This window comes from Nicrophorus vespilloides, unplaced genomic scaffold, assembly GCF_001412225.1.
Source record: "Nicrophorus vespilloides isolate i.1.1-1 unplaced genomic scaffold, Nicve_v1.0, whole genome shotgun sequence".
NCBI lineage: Eukaryota > Metazoa > Arthropoda > Insecta > Coleoptera > Silphidae > Nicrophorus > Nicrophorus vespilloides.
Genome location: NW_017097187.1, coordinates 272,010 through 293,772, shown reverse-complemented (window position 1 = coordinate 293,772; position 21,763 = coordinate 272,010). Strand labels below are relative to the sequence as shown.

The 21,763-nt window shown below is 30.2% G+C and overlaps 3 protein-coding genes across 4 annotated transcripts; 2 read left to right on the top strand and 1 right to left on the bottom strand.

Annotated features, from left to right (window-relative positions):
- Window positions 1-9,391: 9,391 nt before the first annotated feature.
- LOC108559330 (acanthoscurrin-2-like) lies at window positions 9,392-10,421 on the bottom strand. Its single transcript, XM_017916572.1, has 2 exons — window positions 10,200-10,421; window positions 9,392-9,862 (listed from the first exon to the last, which is right to left on the bottom strand). The coding sequence occupies exons 1-2, from the start codon at window positions 10,263-10,265 to the stop codon at window positions 9,392-9,394; spliced, it is 537 nt and encodes a 178-aa protein (XP_017772061.1). The 5' UTR covers window positions 10,266-10,421.
- A 3,301-nt stretch (window positions 10,422-13,722) lies between these two features.
- On the top strand, window positions 13,723-14,903 carry LOC108559338. 2 transcript variants are annotated; one of them, XM_017916583.1, is made up of 3 exons: window positions 13,723-13,999; window positions 14,307-14,456; window positions 14,524-14,602. In XM_017916583.1, the coding sequence occupies exons 1-3, from the start codon at window positions 13,979-13,981 to the stop codon at window positions 14,533-14,535; spliced, it is 183 nt and encodes a 60-aa protein (XP_017772072.1). In that variant the 5' UTR covers window positions 13,723-13,978; the 3' UTR covers window positions 14,536-14,602. The 2 variants fall into 2 exon arrangements, with proteins under 2 accessions (XP_017772072.1, XP_017772068.1); XM_017916579.1 differs by having other exon boundaries at window positions 14,307-14,903.
- A 378-nt stretch (window positions 14,904-15,281) lies between these two features.
- LOC108559337 (40S ribosomal protein S12, mitochondrial) lies at window positions 15,282-17,782 on the top strand. The gene is made up of 3 exons (XM_017916578.1): window positions 15,282-15,382; window positions 15,440-15,575; window positions 17,397-17,782. The coding sequence occupies exons 2-3, from the start codon at window positions 15,443-15,445 to the stop codon at window positions 17,735-17,737; spliced, it is 474 nt and encodes a 157-aa protein (XP_017772067.1). The 5' UTR covers window positions 15,282-15,382; window positions 15,440-15,442; the 3' UTR covers window positions 17,738-17,782.
- Window positions 17,783-21,763: the final 3,981 nt, after the last annotated feature.

The window sequence follows — 21,763 nt, the reverse complement described above, 5'->3', positions numbered from 1 at the left end:
TTTGTATTGATTACAAAATTGAAGTCTTCATATTTGAACTACATTAAACAAAAGTGATCAAAGTGAAAGTTTAATAGTTTCACATATTAATATAGACTTTATTATGTTGCATTGATTCATGTCTAGTCTAAATATAGATCGAAATTTCATCTATTATGACAAATGTTAAAAAAAAGATATTAATTTCTTTTGCATAAGAACTTTGAAACTGTTTTCTTAATAATAATAATATGAAAATTTCTTTATTATTATTTTCAATAGATACAACAATAACAATAAAACAATAACAATAAAAGAATATTTATGTTTGTTGAAAGAATTTAATAATAATTTAGTATAAATTTATAATAAACATTGATATACATAGTCAATTATGTTAATGAATGAATAATTGATCATTAATAGAATATTCAGATAAAAAAAACCATACGTTGAATGAGAAGATATAGAAAATTAATTATTTTCAAAGTCATACTAGTAAAGAAAACCAGTTGTAATAATTTCTCCACAACCTTGCATATGATTACGTTAATTGAAATAAAATAATACAAGGATTCGTTCCCATCGATCGTCAATTTCTCTAGCATAAAAATAAACGACTCCTTTCGCATTTACAATTAGTACTAACAATGTTTAACTACAGTTAAGTTCACTCATTATATTATATAAATTAACCAAAAACCTAAAAGCACGTTGCATGTCTCGTTGCAGTGTATTAAATAAGTTAATTGGGGTATATTTAGAATTAAAATATGTACGCTAAATGCAGAACGCACGCTTCATTTTAATGTAATTATCAATACTAAATGTGCAAGCTTGCACGTAAAAAAGATGCAGAACAGTGCAATTAATATTTAAATAAGCATTCAATTAAAACGAGCGCGCAGCAAGAATATCGTTAATTACTTCATGCTCCTTTATTATTGTATTTCAGACAATTCAAAGATTTCTTCCAAGCAATTGCCGCTAAGAAGAGAATGTTAGTTTGAAAAGGACAAGCAAGAATTTAATTACATAATAAATGTGGACACTGATAAATTTGGGTAATTCATATTTGCAGGGCCTTCCTCTTTTTCTTCGTTCACGCTTCCCTTGAAAAATGACATTAATAATGGGCGGCGATGGGAAGGATTTTCGGTCCAACAGGTGAATCTAATTTCGAATTTTGATAAATTATGAACGCGAATCGCGACAATTATTTTCCGTTTAGCTTCCTTAATCAATATCGGTAATTAAGTGTACGGCTCTAATTAACACGATTTAAATCGGCCGTCCGGGAATTTCGTTACGCAAACATTTGTTCAGCGTATCACGAAAACTGCTAATCGCACGCCAATTAAGTGCACTATCATAATTCAATCTCGAAATGTTCAATAAAGACGTGAGGAAGATCATATTTTTTTTTGATATAACAATTGTAAAATTTGAAATGAATTATTCAACAAATCTTCTGACTGTAAACTAATTATTTTTAGTAATTCTCAATAAAAAATGTTAGAATAAATATAGCTAATTCTTAATTATCGTTTCGTTATCTCATGAATAAAACAGAAAGTTGAAATGTTTGGTTTAAAATCTAATTAATCCTTGAATGTATGGAAATAATCTGCACATATTCATAAAAAGGAATCCTTACCCCACCAATTACGATTGATCTTAGAAAGTCGTATAACCTGAAAATACTACATAGAGAAAACTGTTGGAGATTATCAAAAAATAAATATAATTGTATAGATTTTTTTTAATTACATATTAAGATTTGCTTATTAAACTTAAACTTATTACATACATTGTTTGATTCAGAAATATACTGTTTATATTTAATTCTATAAATGATGGTAACCTTTATGCAATGTAGTTTATGTAACACAAAATAACTAGACAAAGTATATTGTCTATTCGGATCTTCATAGATGAAGAGTTTAATAAGGTCAGGATCGCCTTTCTATGTTTCCAATAGCAGAAAACACATGCATTCCACCTGAATGATTCATTTTATATTATTATATATTAGATAGGGCGCCGGTTCGAATCCTGGTCAAGACAGGCACTTTGTGAGCCCTCTGTGAGGTTCAGCATAAGGACCTTCAGCCAAGTCGATGGACAATGACAGTGTTAAGGATAGCAGCAGATTCACTGAGAAAGGAAATAGTGGAATCGCAGAACTACTGAAGTTAACCTTCAAAATCTGTTAATCATGAAAGTTGAAAAAGTTGGTGTATATGCAAATTATTTTCTATTGAAGTCAATAGTTTAATTTATGTAAACTGAATCTTAATTGTAATTAATTGTCGATTATATAAAACATCAGTGTTTTAAGCTTCAATGGAGCATTAATGATTGATAGAAGATTTTAAATAGTGGACTGGAACCTTCACTACCGGTTTTCCTTATACAATTTATCTTGGTTTAGTTATTGATTACAGGTGTAGTAAAAATAAACCCGTAATAATGATACGTCGCTATTTATCGTCGCAAACCCAATAAGGAATAAACCGTTGATGTTTTCCGTTTCCAAACGGCAATTGCCCGAGTTCTGAGCTGAAACACCTACATAAACCGTGCGCTAATTAAACTTACATAACATTAGACTTAGTACAGCTTGTACACTTGTAATTCTCGGTGCTCCATTAGTTGATATGTTCGTTGTGTCTGATCAAATTCCAACATTTGGATAAACAATGTACAAAAACAAATAAATCAACTCAATTAAATGAATGGAATTATTATATTGCTCGGCGCGTTTGTAATGAATACTATTTGGCGTAATCTATTAATTTCATAGATTTACATGGAAATTATTGGAATACCGAAACGCAAAATTATTTTCATTTTAATATAAATTAAATATTTTATGTTTTAAACAGAAAATTTTGTAAATAAAAAAACAACATATTTATTGAAAAATATGATAGATTTTATTGTATACGGTTGAGTGCATGACACATCTGTTACGAAATTCATAGGTGAAATTTGCGAGCATACATAATAAGAAAGGAAAAATGAGAAACATTGGAAATATTCCAATTGAATCTAATTATTTTTTTGCGTCAAAAATACCATTTGCCATTGTTATGTGAAAACAATACTTTCACATAAATAATTAATGCGAGAAAGCAGAGACGGGAACAAGAAAACGAGAGAAAAAAACAGGATCTTTTGGTTCGCCCCAATAATCAAAAATGAATTAGGACAAAATTTCAATTAAGTGCTCCAAGGCGCATATCAAGCGGAAAGAGAATGATCTTTCTGCAATTTTTTCTCTCTACTTTATACATAAATTAGCATGACTCGATTTATTCGGAGAACAAAATATGTTTAAACAATTCCCATTTTTTTCAAAATCTAATATGCGTTTTATTGAAAGTAAAAAAAAGGAAGTAGTGGAATAGAACTAGGCGCATATTAAAATTGGGGCAATCCAAGTTTGCGGAGGGAAGCCATCAATCATTCGTTATTAAATTCCACGAGCTGAGAAAAATTGCATTCCTAGAGTAGCGAAAAGATTCAATCAGATAAACTTTCTTAATTGCAGCTTCGCAAATTTATTATGGATGCGTGGAAATTGGAAACGACTTCCAATTCCCCCTGATACAATGGCAACAAAAGCAATTGTTTTCCCTCGGTGTAAGAAAAAACCGCCTGTTTCCGTTTCGTATTTATCCTTCTTTCTCTGCAGGGACGCGCCACGCGGAACCGAAACTGTTTCTTCCACCAAAATGTGTACTACCTATTAGCATTTAAACCGACGTTCGCAAACAAGAAAAACCATGTAGTGCTGCATCGAATTAAGCTGAACTTTAGCATAATAGTTATGAAATGGAGTGCGCTTAGCTTGTTAATACAGCCAATTATTTTTCTATTACACAAAGTGCTTTCATGTAAAGACGTTAAACTCCTATTTATTCCTTTTTGCTACAGAGTTCTTTGTCAAGAAATGATACCAATTATTTAAGTTGCAGAATTTAAGAGAATTGGCGTAACTAGTAATAGTCAGGTCACCCCAAAAACCATTTTTTATCAAAATCAACAAATCGGCCCATAGTTATCAACATAATAATATTAAAGAATAAAATAACTGTTACAAAGCTTTATAAATATACATTATGTATTGTGACATGCTTCAGACTAAAGTTTATTAAACGATTGTCAGATTTATTTCAACATCAATGTCATGAACGTTCGGTCAGTTCCCTTCTACGCTGTATACACTTTACAGTCCCTGTCACCATTCTCCTTTAATCGTCAGAGATGAACATTTTTTCAATGTACTGCGTTTTTATATCCTTTTTTCTTCATTTTATCCGACAATAAATTGTCCTGAAATATACTACTGTGCGCCGATAACATCATCCGTCACGTCTACTCAAGACTATAGTTTTCTTCATCTTTGTATCAAATTTAACTTTCAATTTTTATTTCAATAATATTCATATCTTCTAAATAAATATCAATAAGACTTTGGATTACAAAATCTAAATATAACATTCATAAGATAAAATAATTATGTATTTGTTGTATGAATTTGGAATTTTCAATAAGTTTTCCAGTCGCAGCAATTGCTTCATAACAAAGTTAGTTGTTATTTGAACGCAATAAAACCAGTGACGTAGAATTCATTACAACAGAAAATCATGCCAATGCGGGCTAACTGGACGACCGCAGTCACATCTGTCCGGAAGTATTTCGATCTGATCCATCGCAATTAAATTCACTTTCATATGAAATCTGTTAATGAAATTTTCATTGGCAGAAAATATTGCCTTTTATTCCGTGTTGCACATCAATAATGTTCCATATTTACTCTCTTTTTTCTTTAGTTTCTTTTCATAAATCGATTACTGTCTTATACATAATTATAATAGGATATAAAATGATGATATTCATATTTAGTTCAAAATTAACATAAAATTGCATAGAACTGTATTTTTCGGTTTAGATAGTATAGTAAGATATTGGAATCAATTCGAAGAACAGTGGGAGATCATTCAATTTCACATGATCGTTGTATTATGATCTAGCAATAGAATTTTGTGAAGAATAGCCAATTTGAGAAACCACACAACTGGCAATCACGGCATATTTCTCATCAGCTCGAAATGCAACAAAGAAAGAAAAATGTAATAATATTCGGGATGTTGCGCAAAAAAAAACGGTTCGGAATTTTAACGCGTTTTGAGTCGAGCAGTGGAGGAATTAAGTGCGGAGCAAATATCACACGACGTGATTTATTTGGTATATTGAATGCGAAGCATTTGAAAGTTTCTCCGATTCGGCAAGATTTCAATCATTTCACATATTACAGATTCTCGAGCGTTCGCAAAATGCATCCGTACTTTTCAACCAAAAAATTCCAAACTAGAGTGATGACGCAATCGATCCAATTTCGTTTCGCTAAAATCGTAATTTGCTAATTTCCTCGTACGTTCCTCGCGAACTTTTGACATTTTATATTTATTAACAGCCATAGTTTCAAGCTTATCCCATTTCGATCTTCCACCATGCACCATTATTATGCCATGGATATTAATCTCGTTTGTGACATAAATTAACTCTTATCTTTCTCGAACATTTTCGCTGTAGTGTTGTTAACATATTGTAGTTAGCTGTTATTACATGAAAATCAATACAATTGAACACTATTAAAGAATCATTTACACCAAAATAGAACCAGAACAAATATTCAGCTAAAAACACATTTGGTTTACAATTTCCTAACTGTATTTTTAAACAAGAAATACATCGAATTGCAGAAAAGGTAAAAGTAAACATCATTTATATTTCCTTTCCAGATATTACAAGTATTTACTCTTCAGCATATTAAATATTTAACTTCCCTGTTTAACATAAAATGGTTTTACATAAAAATCCAGGAAGTTGCACATATAAAAAAACGAATTTAAACTTAATTATAAAAATATTTAATTTTTCTTTAAATCTTTCAATTTATTTCAATTAAAATTTAGTTTGTATTGAAATTTACAAAGTAATAATTCAATAACATTAATCATTCACTTATACTTATTTTTGGTAGCAAACATAGAATGAATATTTATTAATTACAAATATTAAAATTAATTTTCAAGCTAATTATTTATGAAAAATAAACGAACTTTCTCATTTAATTAATAAATAATCTGTGGCTTTTAGATTTGTAGTATGTTAATTGTGGTGCATTATAAAATAGATCTATTCAAACCGTTCTAAATTACTTAATAACAAGTGCAACACCACGACTACCATGTACCATGATATTTCATTTTGAAAAGCTCCAGTTTTGTAACGCCACATAACCATACAATGGGAGAAACGAAAGTTCTAATTATTGTTATTGAACTTCATTATAGTGGAGCGGATTCCATACAAAATGATCTTTAACAAGTTTGTTGGCAGTGGAAGTTTCAAGGTTTATTTGGGATTCTTAATGCATATTAAATCCATTGCTAATTAGCACGCTTGCATCATATGCCATAGATTCTCAAAGTAAACTAATTAAATAGTTTTTTCCCACGCAAACATTGCTTATAATTTGTTATATTTTTAAAAACACGACTGTTTTGTGCTCATAGGTTAATTATATACATGAATCAATCGATTGTAATAAGTTTTACATAACAAAGTAAATTTCTGAAAAATTTATTTTACTTTATTAAAAAAAGTTCATAATACGAATCTTATAAAAATAGCAAAGCATTAAAATTTATGACACAATCAAGAAACATAATTACTAGAACGTCGAAAAATTTCTCTACACTCCCATCTATTCAAATCTGAACCTCATGTTATTATAATCCTACACATTAAACCAATTTCCCAGAAATAAATCTCAGATTATATAACTGAAATCCACCCAATTAGACCCAAACATTCGGTGTGTCCACTTTTATTTGACAACGTTTAAATTCCACATATGATTACCTCTATAAATTCATTAACATCAAACGAAAGTACCCGAAGGCGGTGGTAATTTTTACTTGTAAATCACGCCACATCTTACGAATCATCATACCAATTGCGCAACAAACTTCGGACTCAATAAAAAATAATAGAAAATGTCCGAAAGCAAAAAGAAAATGCTAAAAATCGTAATAAAATTGAGCGAGTGATGAATACTAACAGCGACTAATTGAATATTCCAATCGGCGATATTTCTCTTTTTCCATTATGTATTTTTATTTATTTAGAGTTTTAATTTGCAGTTTATTGCGTATTCGGCACGTACGCTCACGTTGAAAACAAAAAAGAGAATCATACGTGCTCCAAATATTTGGTATATCTCACAATATAAAATGTTGATATCGATTAGAATTAGTCCGGAGGCCCGAAAGGAAAGTAATCTTATGGGAGAGGCAGCAAAGACGAACATAATCTGTTTATTATATTTTATTTTGAATTTCTTCTTCGATGACCTCGAACGTTTCGTGTTTTTACATACGCATGTGTGAAGAGACCAATTCACATTTTCTTCCTGCTATCGACTCGTACAATCTCCTCGAGCGCATTCTTTAATTAAAGTGAAATTAGACGTTTCAAATTACAAAAGGAAAACATGACATGCAACGATAATTATTTATTTATAATATTTTTGTGCGCGTTTTCAAGTGGTCTTTATTTATATGTATGCTCCAGTGCATCCTTCTAACTACTACATCAAACGCGGATATGAATGATCCAAGATCGCCTGAGGAAATAAGGAAATCCGATCACTCTAACAACATGCATATTATTCGGATATTCTAATCTGTTGACATTTTTATTTATTTTAATGTAATCAATTCATCTTAGTTTATTGAAAAAATATCGTAAGATTAAAAGTACAATAAAATATTGTCATAATAATAGATTCAATATATTTTGTATATGAGTTTAATCAATAAAAATATTGATTTTTTTAAATAATTAGTTTAATTAAATGATTAAAAACATTTTTAATTTTGTATGGATTTTATTAATTTTATATTGCTACTATAGGCAACTGTATTCGCGCAAGTGAATAACGTTAGAATATATTCAAATCTCTTAGTTATTTATAATTTGATGTTCATCTTAGGTATAAGTAGGCATTCATTTTAAGACCAACGCAAAGATTTCTGATAATTTCAATTACCAATATGTATTTACTTTTTGTTTTGTATGACGTGCAACAAACTTTTTACCTTTGATCTAAATCCTACTTTCGATTTGCCATGCAACAAGTACGTATAATCAATCATAGCCGTCTTTTCTGAAGTAGAATCCAAAAATGTATATTTTTGTTGGTAAGATTCAAACAATTTAATATTTTAATTGTAAATATTTCGCTTTAGTCTGTTTTAGTTCCACAGTTTTTCGTCATTGGAACTATGAACTACCTATGTGTGCAGTAGAAATTGCCCACTTGGAAATGTCGCACTAATACCAAACGTTTCATTCATTTACATATAATTTGATACTCTTTCTATCATTGGGACATAAATTATAATTGTGATACAAATAATTCCGTATCATTTAATCTAACAAACGTTCGCTTATTTGGCTGAAAAAAAAACAAAATAAAAACAATTTTATTTTAAAATATTTAATTTTCATTCTTTTCTAATTTCTCTACATAATTTCCATTTATTTCAATACATTTCGTAATTCAGTAGAGCCATCTTTCAAGACATTACTCAAAATTGTTTTTTTTTTGGAGCTTTTCAACTTTTAATTAATGATCTCTTCATTGGAACTGAAGACTCTTTACTTCTTAAATAGTCGCAAGGGATGATGCATTTTGGCATTCCTGGAAAATTTGCATAGGCTTGAGTTTGCATAGGCTTGAAATCCGTGAAGATTTGTAAAACAAATTTTTGTTGTGTAGGTGGTGGAATTTCTATCAACCTTACCGATCTTCTTGAAATTTGACATGATATATCGATAGACTTTAACAAATTGAGCAACAACTTTTGTTATTTCAGAAACAAATGAATTAATGCCAACTTAGCGAACTTTTGTTAGATCACACGTACTTTCAAAGATTTATGGATACTACGAGAAATTATTTGAAATAGGATTCAAGATTACATATTTTGTTATTACGTTTTAATGAACAAAGATGTCGTATTACGCTTGTCATGTGATTGGGACAAGCGTAATGTTCTGACCGAACTAATTTTATGAAATATGTGGATGTGCGTAAACTTTTTTTCCATCGAACTTCATCAACTGAAATATGTACGTTGTTAGGATTATCATGCGAATGAAGACACAAGTACGTGATATATAAACATTGAAACTTTAGTAAAAAGGACATAAGAAAATCTGTGATTACAATATAAAAAGTAAATTCTTTTTATTTAATACAATGTTAGATGTTTCAAATGAACACATAATTTATTGAAGCGATAAATAGATTATTAAATTATTTGGGTATTTAGTAGTATCCATGTTTGAATCCACCATATCCTCCTCCATGACCCAAGTAGCTGTTGGAATAGCTGTAAGCTGGATAGTATCCTCCATATCCTCCGCCAAGTCCTCCGTAATATCCTCCATCGTGGATTCCACCGAGACCGCCGTAACCTCCGTAATGTCCACCGATTCCTCCGATTCCATATCCAAAACCACCGTGTCCTATACCTAAACCTCCATGTCCATAACCTCCATGTCCATATCCTCCATGACCGTAACCTCCGTGTCCAGTGTAGATGGTCTTACTGATCACAGGACTACTATAATATCCAACACCGTGTCCTAGACCTCCGCCGTAACCCAAACCACCGTATCCTCCGTAGCCGCTATAACCACCCAGCACACCTCGCTTTACAGTCTTTTTAGGATCAACCTCTTCAGCTTCTTCGGCAAAGACCGAAGCCAGGATCACGAAAGTGAAAACGAAAAATATCTGTTGAAAACATAAATAAAATACAATAAATTAGTACACTAATTAAGAAAATAATAATTAAATTTATATTTTGCTTTAAACAATAAAAAAAATAATAATTCTTGTTTATATTTAAAATAATGTAATTAATATTGTTTTTATTATATTCACTTAATTGAAATAAAATAATTTTTAAAAATTTGTAAATTCAAAAAAAATATGTTTTCTTTTACAAATTAGAATTTGCAATTTAAAACAAAAATGTATGAAAAAATAACTACTTATTAAAAACACTGTTTTCACTAAAATTCACTAAGTAATTATTGTATTAAGTATAAGATGATGAAAATGAACTCACCGGGAATTTCATATTGTTTAGTGAGTGATGTTTGGGATGTTTCTGTTGGTTTGGGGTACGAAGCATTAGTTATTTATACTTGGTATGTGCCCCTACCCTGCCAAGAGGATCGACAAAGGATTGCATCACATTTTGCAGAAGGTTACTAGGAAGCCAATTGTTTGTAGATATTTGCGTGTGGTCACTGAAGTAATTAACAATGCACGGCTTTCAACATTTGGGAAAACGACAAAGCAGCGACGTCGACAGCTTCGAAACAGCCTTAAACTAATTGCGCCTAATGCTAATAGGCACGCACTTTTCGCGCGCATTATTTTGTAATATTTAATAAACACACGGCCATTAAGCATGTAACGAGAAGTCGTCACAAATAAAGGAGACAAACAAAATGTACGGCATATCCAAACCATTTTTTTTTATTCTGTCGTTTCCTTACATTTCATTTCGTTTCACACTAGTTCGCGAAACAACGAAATTCACTTTCGGCTCTTCGATACAAATTAGAAATATATTTGAATAATAGAAAACCAATAATACTTTATGCAAACATCGTTATGATTTATTTGACTAAAATTAGCAATTCCATTAATAGCCTATTCAAACACTTTGTTTCTAATATTCCATTGACTTTATCGTAATTTAACTGATGGATAAAATCACTTTCATATTGTTAACGTACTTTCAAAATATCTGTTTTTGTACTTTAATAACTATACTATATATAGTCGAATATAAAGTAAAATTTATGTATTTTACATTAGTTTGAAACAGTTTTTAAAACTAACATATCTAACCTTCAATTGTAAATAAATAACATGAAATAAGAATGCAGGAGAGAGTCGGAAATCAATCTTAAATAAGATAAGTACATGACCGACTTCAATATCAACCTTGTTAAAATTCGTGTTAAGAGTTACAAACTTGACTTTGATCATCATGCACGTTCGATATAAATGATTACCTGTAAAAAAAACATTTTCCAACTTAATCTTAAATCATAACTTTCTTATAATTGTTTCCTTGGGAGATACAATTGCAGGAAACTCGAAATAAAAGGTTAATTAAGCATCCGTGTCGCGCGTAGTATTTGGATGGGTGATCAGTACTTTTATAATTTGTTAATAAGTTGAGTAATATGAAGAAAAAAATGTTTTTCCGTTTAGATTAAACGTTTCAATAGAATTTACAAAAATATTTTATATAAATATATCCTTGAAAATTAATAAAATTGTAAATAATTTGAATAATACGAAAACAAAATAAAAAAGTGAAACAAACATCTTTGCATGCAAATATTCATTGTCGCATAAAACATAAGTGCGCTTGTTAAAAACCGCGTTATGCAATTTCTCTGGAGTGATTTAAGTAGCGCAATTTCATCTGTAGAAGATATTCTTCATTAAAGTAATTAGCCACGTTAATTACTAATTTTACATGACGCAGTGCTAAATAACAACACAATTATAATATGTTTCCAGTGTAAAGGAACGAATGTTGATAATAATAGTGCAATATGATTCTAACATATTCCTCCTACCTTCTCATATACCGAAAGAACCTTCAGTTTTATGTGTTACATAAATGTTTGTGGTGTTATGATTTATTATTGTTGCAAATTATATACGTACAACTGGAGTAAAATTCTACCGTATTAGAAAACATCAATAATGATATCAAATTACTATGAGATAATTAAGTAATCCCAAATCTAGAAGAATTTAACAAATTTTGTAATAATTACAAGAAAAATTGTTACAATTGCTAAAATAGTAAAATATTATGTGAATTATTAATTGAGTTCATATTTAAAATTGAAGTATTTATGTTAAATAATTAAAGAGAAATAATTAAAGAGAATGAATCATACAGTAATGAACCAGAACTAATTCAAGTTAACCTTACCATGCATCATCAAGCACATCGCCGAATACCAAAAATAAATTATAACAAAAAAAAACTGTTTTTTTAGATTTCGTTATAAACTGAAATAAAACTATATAAATCAAAGATAATGTTGCAAATCATTAAAAAGATTGGTTTATTATAATGAAATGATTAAAAAAATATCATATTCTTTGTATTGTTAAGCTAAAGTCCTTCAATATTCGGAATCACGGTCAGTGACATACGACAGTTTCCTTCCGCTATTATCCCAAATCAATTACGTAAACCTTATGCTTTAATTGGAATAGCAAGAACAATTTGATTGCATTCGCGTTATACGCATCAACTACTTCAATGCTAAACTAAACATTGCATACAACCTCACGAGATTGTCTTTTTCAATCGGGAATATTCAAGATATCTTCAAGTAATTAACACCAGTTATTAAACAGATTTGTTGCGTGTTTAATCTCTTCCAACAACATCGCAGGAAAGAACATTGATTCATGTGATTTACAAAATTCCGTTTCATAAGCCGTATCTTTAATAACACCGCAATTACTATTGATAATGTATTTAGGTAAGATTTGGAAAAAAATTCTAATAAATGTCACAATTTCCTTCAAAAATGGAAAGAGATAGATGTATAATATGGATAGTAAACAAACATAATAGAAATTGTTGGTTATATAAAGTAATAAACTGCTTATTAATTATTTCAAGCAAAATAAAAACGTGAATGCTAATAGCATACGGATATTAACAAATTGCCATTGCACAAGAAGCTTTGATAGCTAAGCGATTTTCTTATTTTCAACGCAAAATGCTTTTTTTTATATGTAATCGTATTGGAGACAACAACCTTGCCCGGTCGTAATGTGTGAAAATTAAAATGTGAAGAAAAAAACGGACTATTTCGAAGGTTATCCTAGATCTGCCTCTATCAAGTGGACGAACGAAGTACAATTTGAGCAAAAACAATAACAAAAGTGTTGTATCAACAAGAATTCTGGTGCGTTCGCAGCGATGCAAGACCACAGGTTTTCATGTATTTATTTCCTTTACGCATTCGGATTTCAAACGGAGGTTTCGAAACGACAAAACTAATTTGACACTGACACGAAAAATAGCAGAGAGAGAAGAAAAAATAAAAGTGGAAATAAGAAGAAGAAAAAAAAACAAAACGCAGTAGGGAATGAAAATATGCACAATAGTTCATGTATGCAAAATAGTTTCGTTTTAAATTTTTGTAAGGTCGCCACCATTTCCCATAGGCCTTTGTTTTTACGCGTAATTAACTTTTGCAAATATTCATTAGATGTTAACTAATCGTTGTTGATATCGAAAGTCAATCTGAATCAAGTGATCGCTTAAAATTGATGAAAACATCGATGCAACAATCGATGCGTGGGCGGTACTTTTCTCTTCGTTTTATTTTTTCTGTTCGATAAGATCAGCATTTATTTTATTTTTTTTAATAATTTCAAAGAATTGCATCGTGCGGAATTTGCGTTCTAATTGCATGTTTTGCAGCTGAGCTTATCATAAATCTCGATTGTTTAAAGATGTTCCTTGATGAGGAAAATTTAAAAAAATACAACTATTTACCTTGTTACGATTCGCGACATTCCAATCCGCCCAAATGTAGAATGCTGCGCGTTCGATTGGGCAATCTAATTTGCATACACCGAATATACAAATGCAGACTGCCCGAATCGGGAAAAAAAATATATAATCAATCAATTAAGTCTGTATATTTGCCATTGGATTATAAGAAACCTACATTTTTTTTTCTCGAAATTAGGTTATGGGTGAATAGCAATAAAATAATCATTTAAGTTCGATCAAGTACTCTGAACACACTCGAAAGTGGCACAGCTCGCAGAAAGAAAAAAATGCAAATATCATCAACGCAGGTAAACTAATTTTTTAATTTTATTTCGATTTTTTTTTGTTAAATATTATTAAGTATATTAAATGTTGTATGTTTTGGGAGAAATTATAATAATTTGTTAGATAATTTGATAATAATTCAGTGGAGTAATTGCGTTGTTAATTGAATGTAGTCGTAAAATAATAACGGTGTAGTTTTAATAGTTTTACATTAATTATTTTACAATTATAAAGTTGTATTAGTTCTAATAGTTCATACAGCAATGTTAAAGTCTTCAAGTGTCCGTGACACAGATATGCTCTAGCTTCGCTAATTCGTTGCCGTTTTAGCTATTTTTGATTCTGGCCTGGCTGTACTGCAACAACGGCGCTGTTGTGAACAGGAAACGATCCCCTTTGGAGGTTGGCTATGTCCATTTCCCCCAAATAAAGTTGAAGGCGAAGCTGACGAATTCTTCGTTGATGGAAACGAAACCGTTGGTGAATATTTTACATCCCAAGAATGTGTGGGTTCCAGGACACGTAAGGCACCACGCTTATATTCCAGGACATCATGTGATAGTGCCTGCGGAAACTGTGGTCGTCAGCAGGACAGTGCATACTTTTCTTGTGAGGCCGCAACATGCGGACAGCAGGATCGAAATATATGCTGAGAATCCTTTTAGGGATGTCTACGGAGGATTTGGGGTTGGGGTCGGTGTCGGAGGTCACGGGGCTGGACACGGATTCCAGGTTTTATTTTAACATCTTCATGTCAAATGCATAAATTATATATATATATTACGAATAATTGAACATTGGAAATAAGTACGCGATGTTCTGTTCTCAATATTGCGCATATTTTTACGAAATATGTGTAAAGTGATCTTAATTTTATTCCATTGTATATATCACTTAGTTAAAGAACATTTTCTGTGCCTCCCATATAAACGCTTTATAATTGATAATTATAGTTCATATTTGTTTACTATATAATTAGCATATAATTAATAGACAATATAAATTAGTTAATTAAATATTGCTTAAGGAAATCATAGTTTTAAATAAATGTTTGCTTAAAAAATATTAGTTTCCTTTTTTTTTCAAAGTTTATTACAACTCATACAAATAGATCAATAAACAAAATCAGAAATTTGCAGCTGACTTTCTGCTAATTGTATTATATTATCTGTAAAAGACGGGTGTAGTAATAGAACATATTGAATGGTAAATGTACAAATAAAATTATACAAAGTAGTAAAGATGAAATTGTATGTTTGGTTGCCTATTGGCATTATATAATTATTGTCGGTATATGTTTGCAACCAGTTTAACAGAGCACGATTATTTAACCTCACTTTACGTAGAAAATGAAAATAGATTGTTCTTAGAAATTTGTTTATACATTGGTTTATATAAATATCACAGTAAGTATAAATCGTTATGTAATGTTACAAAAAAAATATTGATGAAATGTCTTTCAGGTCATGAATTTTATTAGACAAATGGTTAGGCAAGTGCCTTTGAGGAGTCCCATTATTACTAACATACAACCAAGCAGCAAATTGTTGGAATCGGTAAATGAGCTAACGAAACGATTGTCTTCATTCACTGTACAAGGTAATGATCTATAGCTTTAAACTAATTGTACTTTAATAAGCTATGAAGTTTCTATAACTCAGTTATTTAAATGATATAATTTGTCAGATATCTAATTAATCAATAAGTAATGGGGTTGAATGTGTAAGTAGAGTTGACTGACATTCATACTAACTTGTATATATTACTGAAAATGGATTTGCTTTGAATTTCAAAAAGGAAACATGTTCCAATTGGGAGACTATTTCAAATTAATTGAAATTAGATATAATTTAAGTAGTATATGTAATACTACCATACTTCTTTTCAAAACTCTACCCTAAAAGTTTTTTTCTATCTTGAATTTATTAAAGGTATAAAGTTCTGAAGATTGAGGATAAATTTTATAAAAGGAATCATAATCAATATTGGTAAATGTATATAGTTATAACATTATTGAATAAAGTAAAGGAAACCGCAGTTGCTACAATAGATCTTTATATTTCATAGTCACGTTGTAAATAATTAGTAAACTTGACATCTATACTAAAGCAGTAGAAAAGTTAACAAATTTTAACAAAAAAAGAAAAAATACAATATATTCTTATTGTGAGTTATTAATCATTTAAGGTAATTTTCAACGCCAACAATACATTCTAAGTTTTGCAACCATTCAAACTGTTACATCAAAAGTAAACTTCCACATTGCGTTGATTTTTTTTCTAATAATAGTTAAACTACTAAACAATTAATTTGTATACTATTTTGAAGATTTTATAACGTATATATTATTATGTATTTTCATATTCATTGTATAATATATGATGATAATTCTATGTATGAAGCTGTAACAATGTGTATTTTAATGTAGCTGTCAAGATGACGTGCGTCCGGAGATGGATAAATTTGCGTGTGGCCACCGATCGGTCAAGCGTTTGCCATCCTAATCCCAAATACCGTATTTCCTAATGTAATAGCGTGATGTGGACAATGCATTGTGGACCGCACTATTCAATTCTAGAATGGACAATGTCCGAAATGCGTCACCTGCCATTTTTGGTCCCCAAAGGGTAGCGGATTAGATCTGAAAGAGATAGAGAAAGAGAGAGCAGAATTCATATTTACAAAAACGCCCACCCTTTTCGAAACTCCACCTCCTCCCACACACACACTGACAGACAGACGCATCTTTTGAATGTCCGGTATATTCCAAACAGAAACGTTTATTTTCAACAACAAAAAAATATATATGTCACCGTCTTGTGTTTTCCAATTACTAATTGGGCATAATCACTAATTGCGTATCCTTGAAAGTGTGGCCGCGAGTTATATAACACGTTAATGGTTAATCGACGAAACGGGTTTACTGGCACGTACCGTTTTTGGGTAATCGACGGATTACCGGCACCGACGACGTTGGAAATGTACAATTGATCGTCTGAAACATTTGGCAAAAACCCTTCTTCCAGTGATTATAATCTTGGCTGTCACTTCTGCTTTGTCAACTGTTGTATGGAGGGACCGGACTTACCAATTACCTTTTATGAAATCTCAAGATCTCTATCTGTGCCTTCTGTAATCCAGAAAAAAAAATTCATATTTCTTTATTGTCATCATCTATTGTACTACCTTAACTCTCTTTGCATGCAAGAGTTTCATTCATGAAGATGCTACATTCCCGGAACACGCCAAATCGTAATCCGTCATTTTTACACACTGCACACGTCATGGGAGCATGGTCAGTTCTTTCTAAACCTTGAATAAGCTATATTTCTCTACAATTTATATATATAGGAGAGTTCCAAAGCAATTATAATCAAATATTAATTGTACTAAAATACTTTTGTTTTAATTTATTTGCAGAAAGACCGATGGCTTCGTTGGCACAGATGCACCGGTCCGGTCCACACATAAAAGTACGTAAAACCCGCTCGCCGCTCGACGGAAAACCCTTCATGAAAGGTGTTGTTTTAAAAACCTTAATCAAGAAGCCGAAGAAACCGAATTCTGCAAACAGGAAATGCGTCCTAGTCCGCTTGAGTAATGGCAAAGAAATGGTCGCTTATATTCCGGGAGTTGGACATAATCTTCAGGAGCATCACATTGTCTTATGCAGAGTAGGAAGAGTACAAGATTGTCCCGGTGTTAAATTGAAGTGCATCAGAGGCAAATACGATCTCGCGCACGTTATTAAAACTAAGTAAACATTCAATTGGTTTAGTGTGAATGATTAAATATAGTTAATATTATAAATGTTTTTTTGTTTTAAAACCTATTATTCCTATAGTTCCGAAATTACAAATTACTAACATATTTAAATTGGTAACACTAGAATGTTTTCTTTTTTTTCTGTCTAAGGTTACTACTTTCTATATTTTACATTAACGGAAATGACACATTTGTATTAATTTGTCGACTCTAATTACGTATTTACGAAATGTTGCATTTCATTTTATAACATTTGCGCATTCATATAAACCACTGAAAAGCAAAACAAACTCGAATATGAAAGTAATGGAAAACAAATCATGTTACCAATGTTATTAAACTTATATGAAATTCAATTAACATCGAATACAGAAACTAATATTGAGTGATAATCAATTGTACGAGTCTGTTTTACCAAATGATTTATTGTTATTTATGCAGTTTACGTTCTAGGTGCAATCTAAGTTTTATTTGTCATAATTATTATATAACCAATATGGGTTGGTTAATAGAGAATTGCGAACTTTGTAGGCGTGCATAAGCAATATTTTAAGATACTAAGAAAAAAGATTGAGTTAACTATGATTTATGACACAAACATTGAACGAAGATGGGCGGAGTTTTTCCTTGAAGGCAGCTTGAACACTCTGTGCCCAAGTGAAATCAAATAAGTTTGTGTATTTTATTAAAAAAAGAAGATTTTATCGTGATTATTATAGAGAGAAAAAAATAATAATTAAACTATAAAATGAAGATAAAAGTTGTTTTGTTTTTAATTTTAATAATAACAGAATTTACCTACCTAATTGCAGATTACGTATAGTATTATTCGTTTATTACTTTAAGCATTATTCGAACCTAATACCTGGCAATAAAATAATAACTATAACTATTTATATTCCAGTCATTACATATTATATTGAGGTATATATATTGTTGAATTAATGTAGATTTAATGTTGAATGTTTAAAATCTATGAAATGACTGATTTCGGTGAAAATATGTAAGTATTACGAATATATTCGCTTGAAATATATTTAATACAATAGGGATTAAGCGGATTAATTTTATGGTTTTGCAAGTCCGTTATTACATTTGAAAGTTTCCTCCGGCAGTAAACTGTTGCACTGAAAGTGTACGAAAGGGTTAATCGAAAATTCTAAACTTTCATGGAACAGCTTCGCTACATGGACAGTAAAAATTAATCGCTACAGGTAAGTAGAGGAAGGTCGTACGCCAAAAATGAATTGCAATTATATGAAGCAGCGGGACGTTTACAGTTACCACAGTCGTATTTACATTAAGTTCAGAAATGCTGAACTTCCATTGCAACACGCTTAGAGCAAAACCATTTTTATTGGGGTGGGCATTGTAAACTATATTGTAGTAATACGTAAAGCCAAGATAATATATACAGTGAAAGGGTTATATTTCGCTTAAATGCAATAAAAGAGAAGCCCAGGAGTTGCAAATTTCTTTTCTTTGGTGGAATTTATTATTTATGCGACTGGCAATAATAAAGTAACTTTTTATGTTTCTGTCCACAGACCATCCTTCTGCACTAAACACTTTTTATTAATATTTACTTTTTTTCCCTTTGTTTGTAACCACCGGTGTAGTGACTTTTTTTACATGATAATTTATTATTTTATTGGGACCCCCAAAAAAAAGTAGCACTCTTATTTTGCGGCATTATTTTTATTTGCTGACTTCGACACTGTTTATTACATACAATTATTTTTTTATATAACTATAAATCATCATCGACTTTTTACCTCAAAAACAATAAGTGGGAGGAAACACTGCGGTCAAGCAACAATAAATTAATTAACAAAAAAAAATATTAATTAGGAATCATAATTTATGTTTTTCTTTTATTTACAATACACTATTTTTTATCTGCGCAATAATTATTTATTATTAAAAAGTTGATTGACTTTTTAGTTATCTAAATAGTACATTTTGAATACTTACTATGATAATACTGTTTTATTGCTTCATCTGTTTTATTGCTATGGCGATTCTTAGAATTGTAATTACAATATTTACTTAATCCTTTCGTTTGTCTATTTCTATTCACCTCATGGATTACGTTTTATGATGTTCAACGAACGAGTAATTCATTTTTCAGAATGATGTCACAAAACTTATGACATCTTCTTGTAAAATCTCCATGTGGCCACAAATAAAATATGTAAATAACATATACAGTCGATTCCGCTTAATCGGGACTAGTACATTTTGTCCCGATTAAGCGGGTAGCCCAATTATCGGAAGTTTCCGAGATTAATATTTTTAATATTTTATTTAATAAATTACACAATATAAAACAGGTCACAAGACAGTGAAACCTCGTTTAACGAGTTTAATCCGTTCCAAAATTTTCGGATTTTTACTCTTATAATGAAATACTCGTATAGTGAAACACGCTTTCCCATATAAACTAATGTAAATTACGATAATGCGTTTCTTGCCGAAAAAAAAGTACAACTTGGTCTCGATTTTTCATGATTTTGCTTTTCATATCTATGATTCTTTTTATTTTTTGGCTTTTTATTCGGAGACATGCAAGTGCTATTCAATTTTGCACAAAATAAAACACAAATAACATGTCTGAACACAAGTTTGGAAATGTTGTGATCATAAACAACACTAAGATGCAATTAGAATGATCACTAACACTAGGAATTGTTTACCAATTCACACACGGTCAAGTGAGTTTATATATGTTTATATTACTTGTATCAATTTGGGGACTTGTTGGAAGTCTCTTTATACTTTTAATATTTGTTTATATAAAAAAGCGTACATAGTATGTTTATATATTATAATAATGGTTGGACATAATACATTTGTGTTTTGAATTTACAGCAAACACAAATTATATTTGGAAAGTATAGTCCGCTTTAAACAAAGATGAAAATCGAATGTATGTAGGGGCAGAATCCGGGACATTTCTTCTCTTCGTCACTCGTTATGCGAAAGCGACGACTCGTTAAGCGAGTCATTTTTGTTACAATTTATTTTGCTCGTTATGCGAGGTTCTCACTGTATAAAGTTTGCGATGGACACAATATGAGTATTAGTAATTATTGCATTTCTTAGAATGTATCGATCAAGTCGCAATACAAAGTAATATTACAATTCATTGAATTAAATACGATATACTCTTATTGTATCAACTAACCAATGCACAATTATCATTTGTTAAAGTCTCACTTTTATTTATTACCAAGAATCCATTCGATTGAAATCAAACTGTAAGTAAGTATATTCGTTCACAAATAATAGTGAAACATATCATTTTTAATTTAGAAAAATAATAATTCAATCAAAAATATCTTCTATAAAGAAATAATTACTTTTAAATGTAGTTCTTCTATTGTCTATAGATTTGATAAAATTATAAACAATAAACATTTATTATGAAACAATCTGTAAAAAATATATAATAAATCACCTGGATAATTATAGATTTATAAAAGGAATCGGTTAGTAATCCGATCTAGGTATTGATATTAATTAATAATAGTTTTGTAAGCATTGTTTATACAACATGTGTCGTGGCAGGAACGGGAATTGAAGAACAGTAGAAAGAAAATCATATTAGTATGAAAATAAACGTAATTTTGGTATAATTTAGAAACCATATTATCATTTTATTATTATTTACTTTTTTTTGTTTAGTTTCAATTATATAACCAATAAATATCAATTATTATTTTAAAAATAATGAGCATTTCGCTAAACGAGCAAAAAAATTGTAAAAAAAATTACTCGCAAAATGGAACTCATCACATTAGTTTATATGGGGAAAATTGTTTATAAGAGTAAAAATCCGGAAATTTTGAAACGAATTATGCTCGTTAACCGAGATTCTACTGTATATAGAATCGGTTATTAACAAGAGAGAGAGAATTTGTGTTTTAATTTTTATATTATTTTAATAAATTCTTGTTATGTTACAAAATCTATAATATATATAAAAAAAATATTGTCATTTTTTTTTTTTTTTTAAGTAA

Excerpts from the sequence above, each read along its gene's own strand:
- LOC108559337 (XM_017916578.1), top strand. The coding sequence starts at position 15,443 with ATGAATTTTATTAGACAAATGGTTAGGCAAGTGCCTTTGAGGAGTCCC. Across the intron at positions 15,576-17,396 it reads GTCTTCATTCACTGTACAAG|AAAGACCGATGGCTTCGTTG; the intron begins GTAATGATCTAT and ends ATTTATTTGCAG.
- LOC108559338 (XM_017916579.1), top strand. The coding sequence starts at position 13,979 with ATGCAAATATCATCAACGCAG. Across the intron at positions 14,000-14,306 it reads TGCAAATATCATCAACGCAG|CTATTTTTGATTCTGGCCTG; the intron begins GTAAACTAATTT and ends TTGCCGTTTTAG.
- LOC108559330 (XM_017916572.1), bottom strand. The coding sequence starts at position 10,265 with ATGCTTCGTACCCCAAACCAACAGAAACATCCCAAACATCACTCACTA. Across the intron at positions 9,863-10,199 it reads TAAACAATATGAAATTCCCG|ATATTTTTCGTTTTCACTTT; the intron begins GTGAGTTCATTT and ends TGTTTTCAACAG.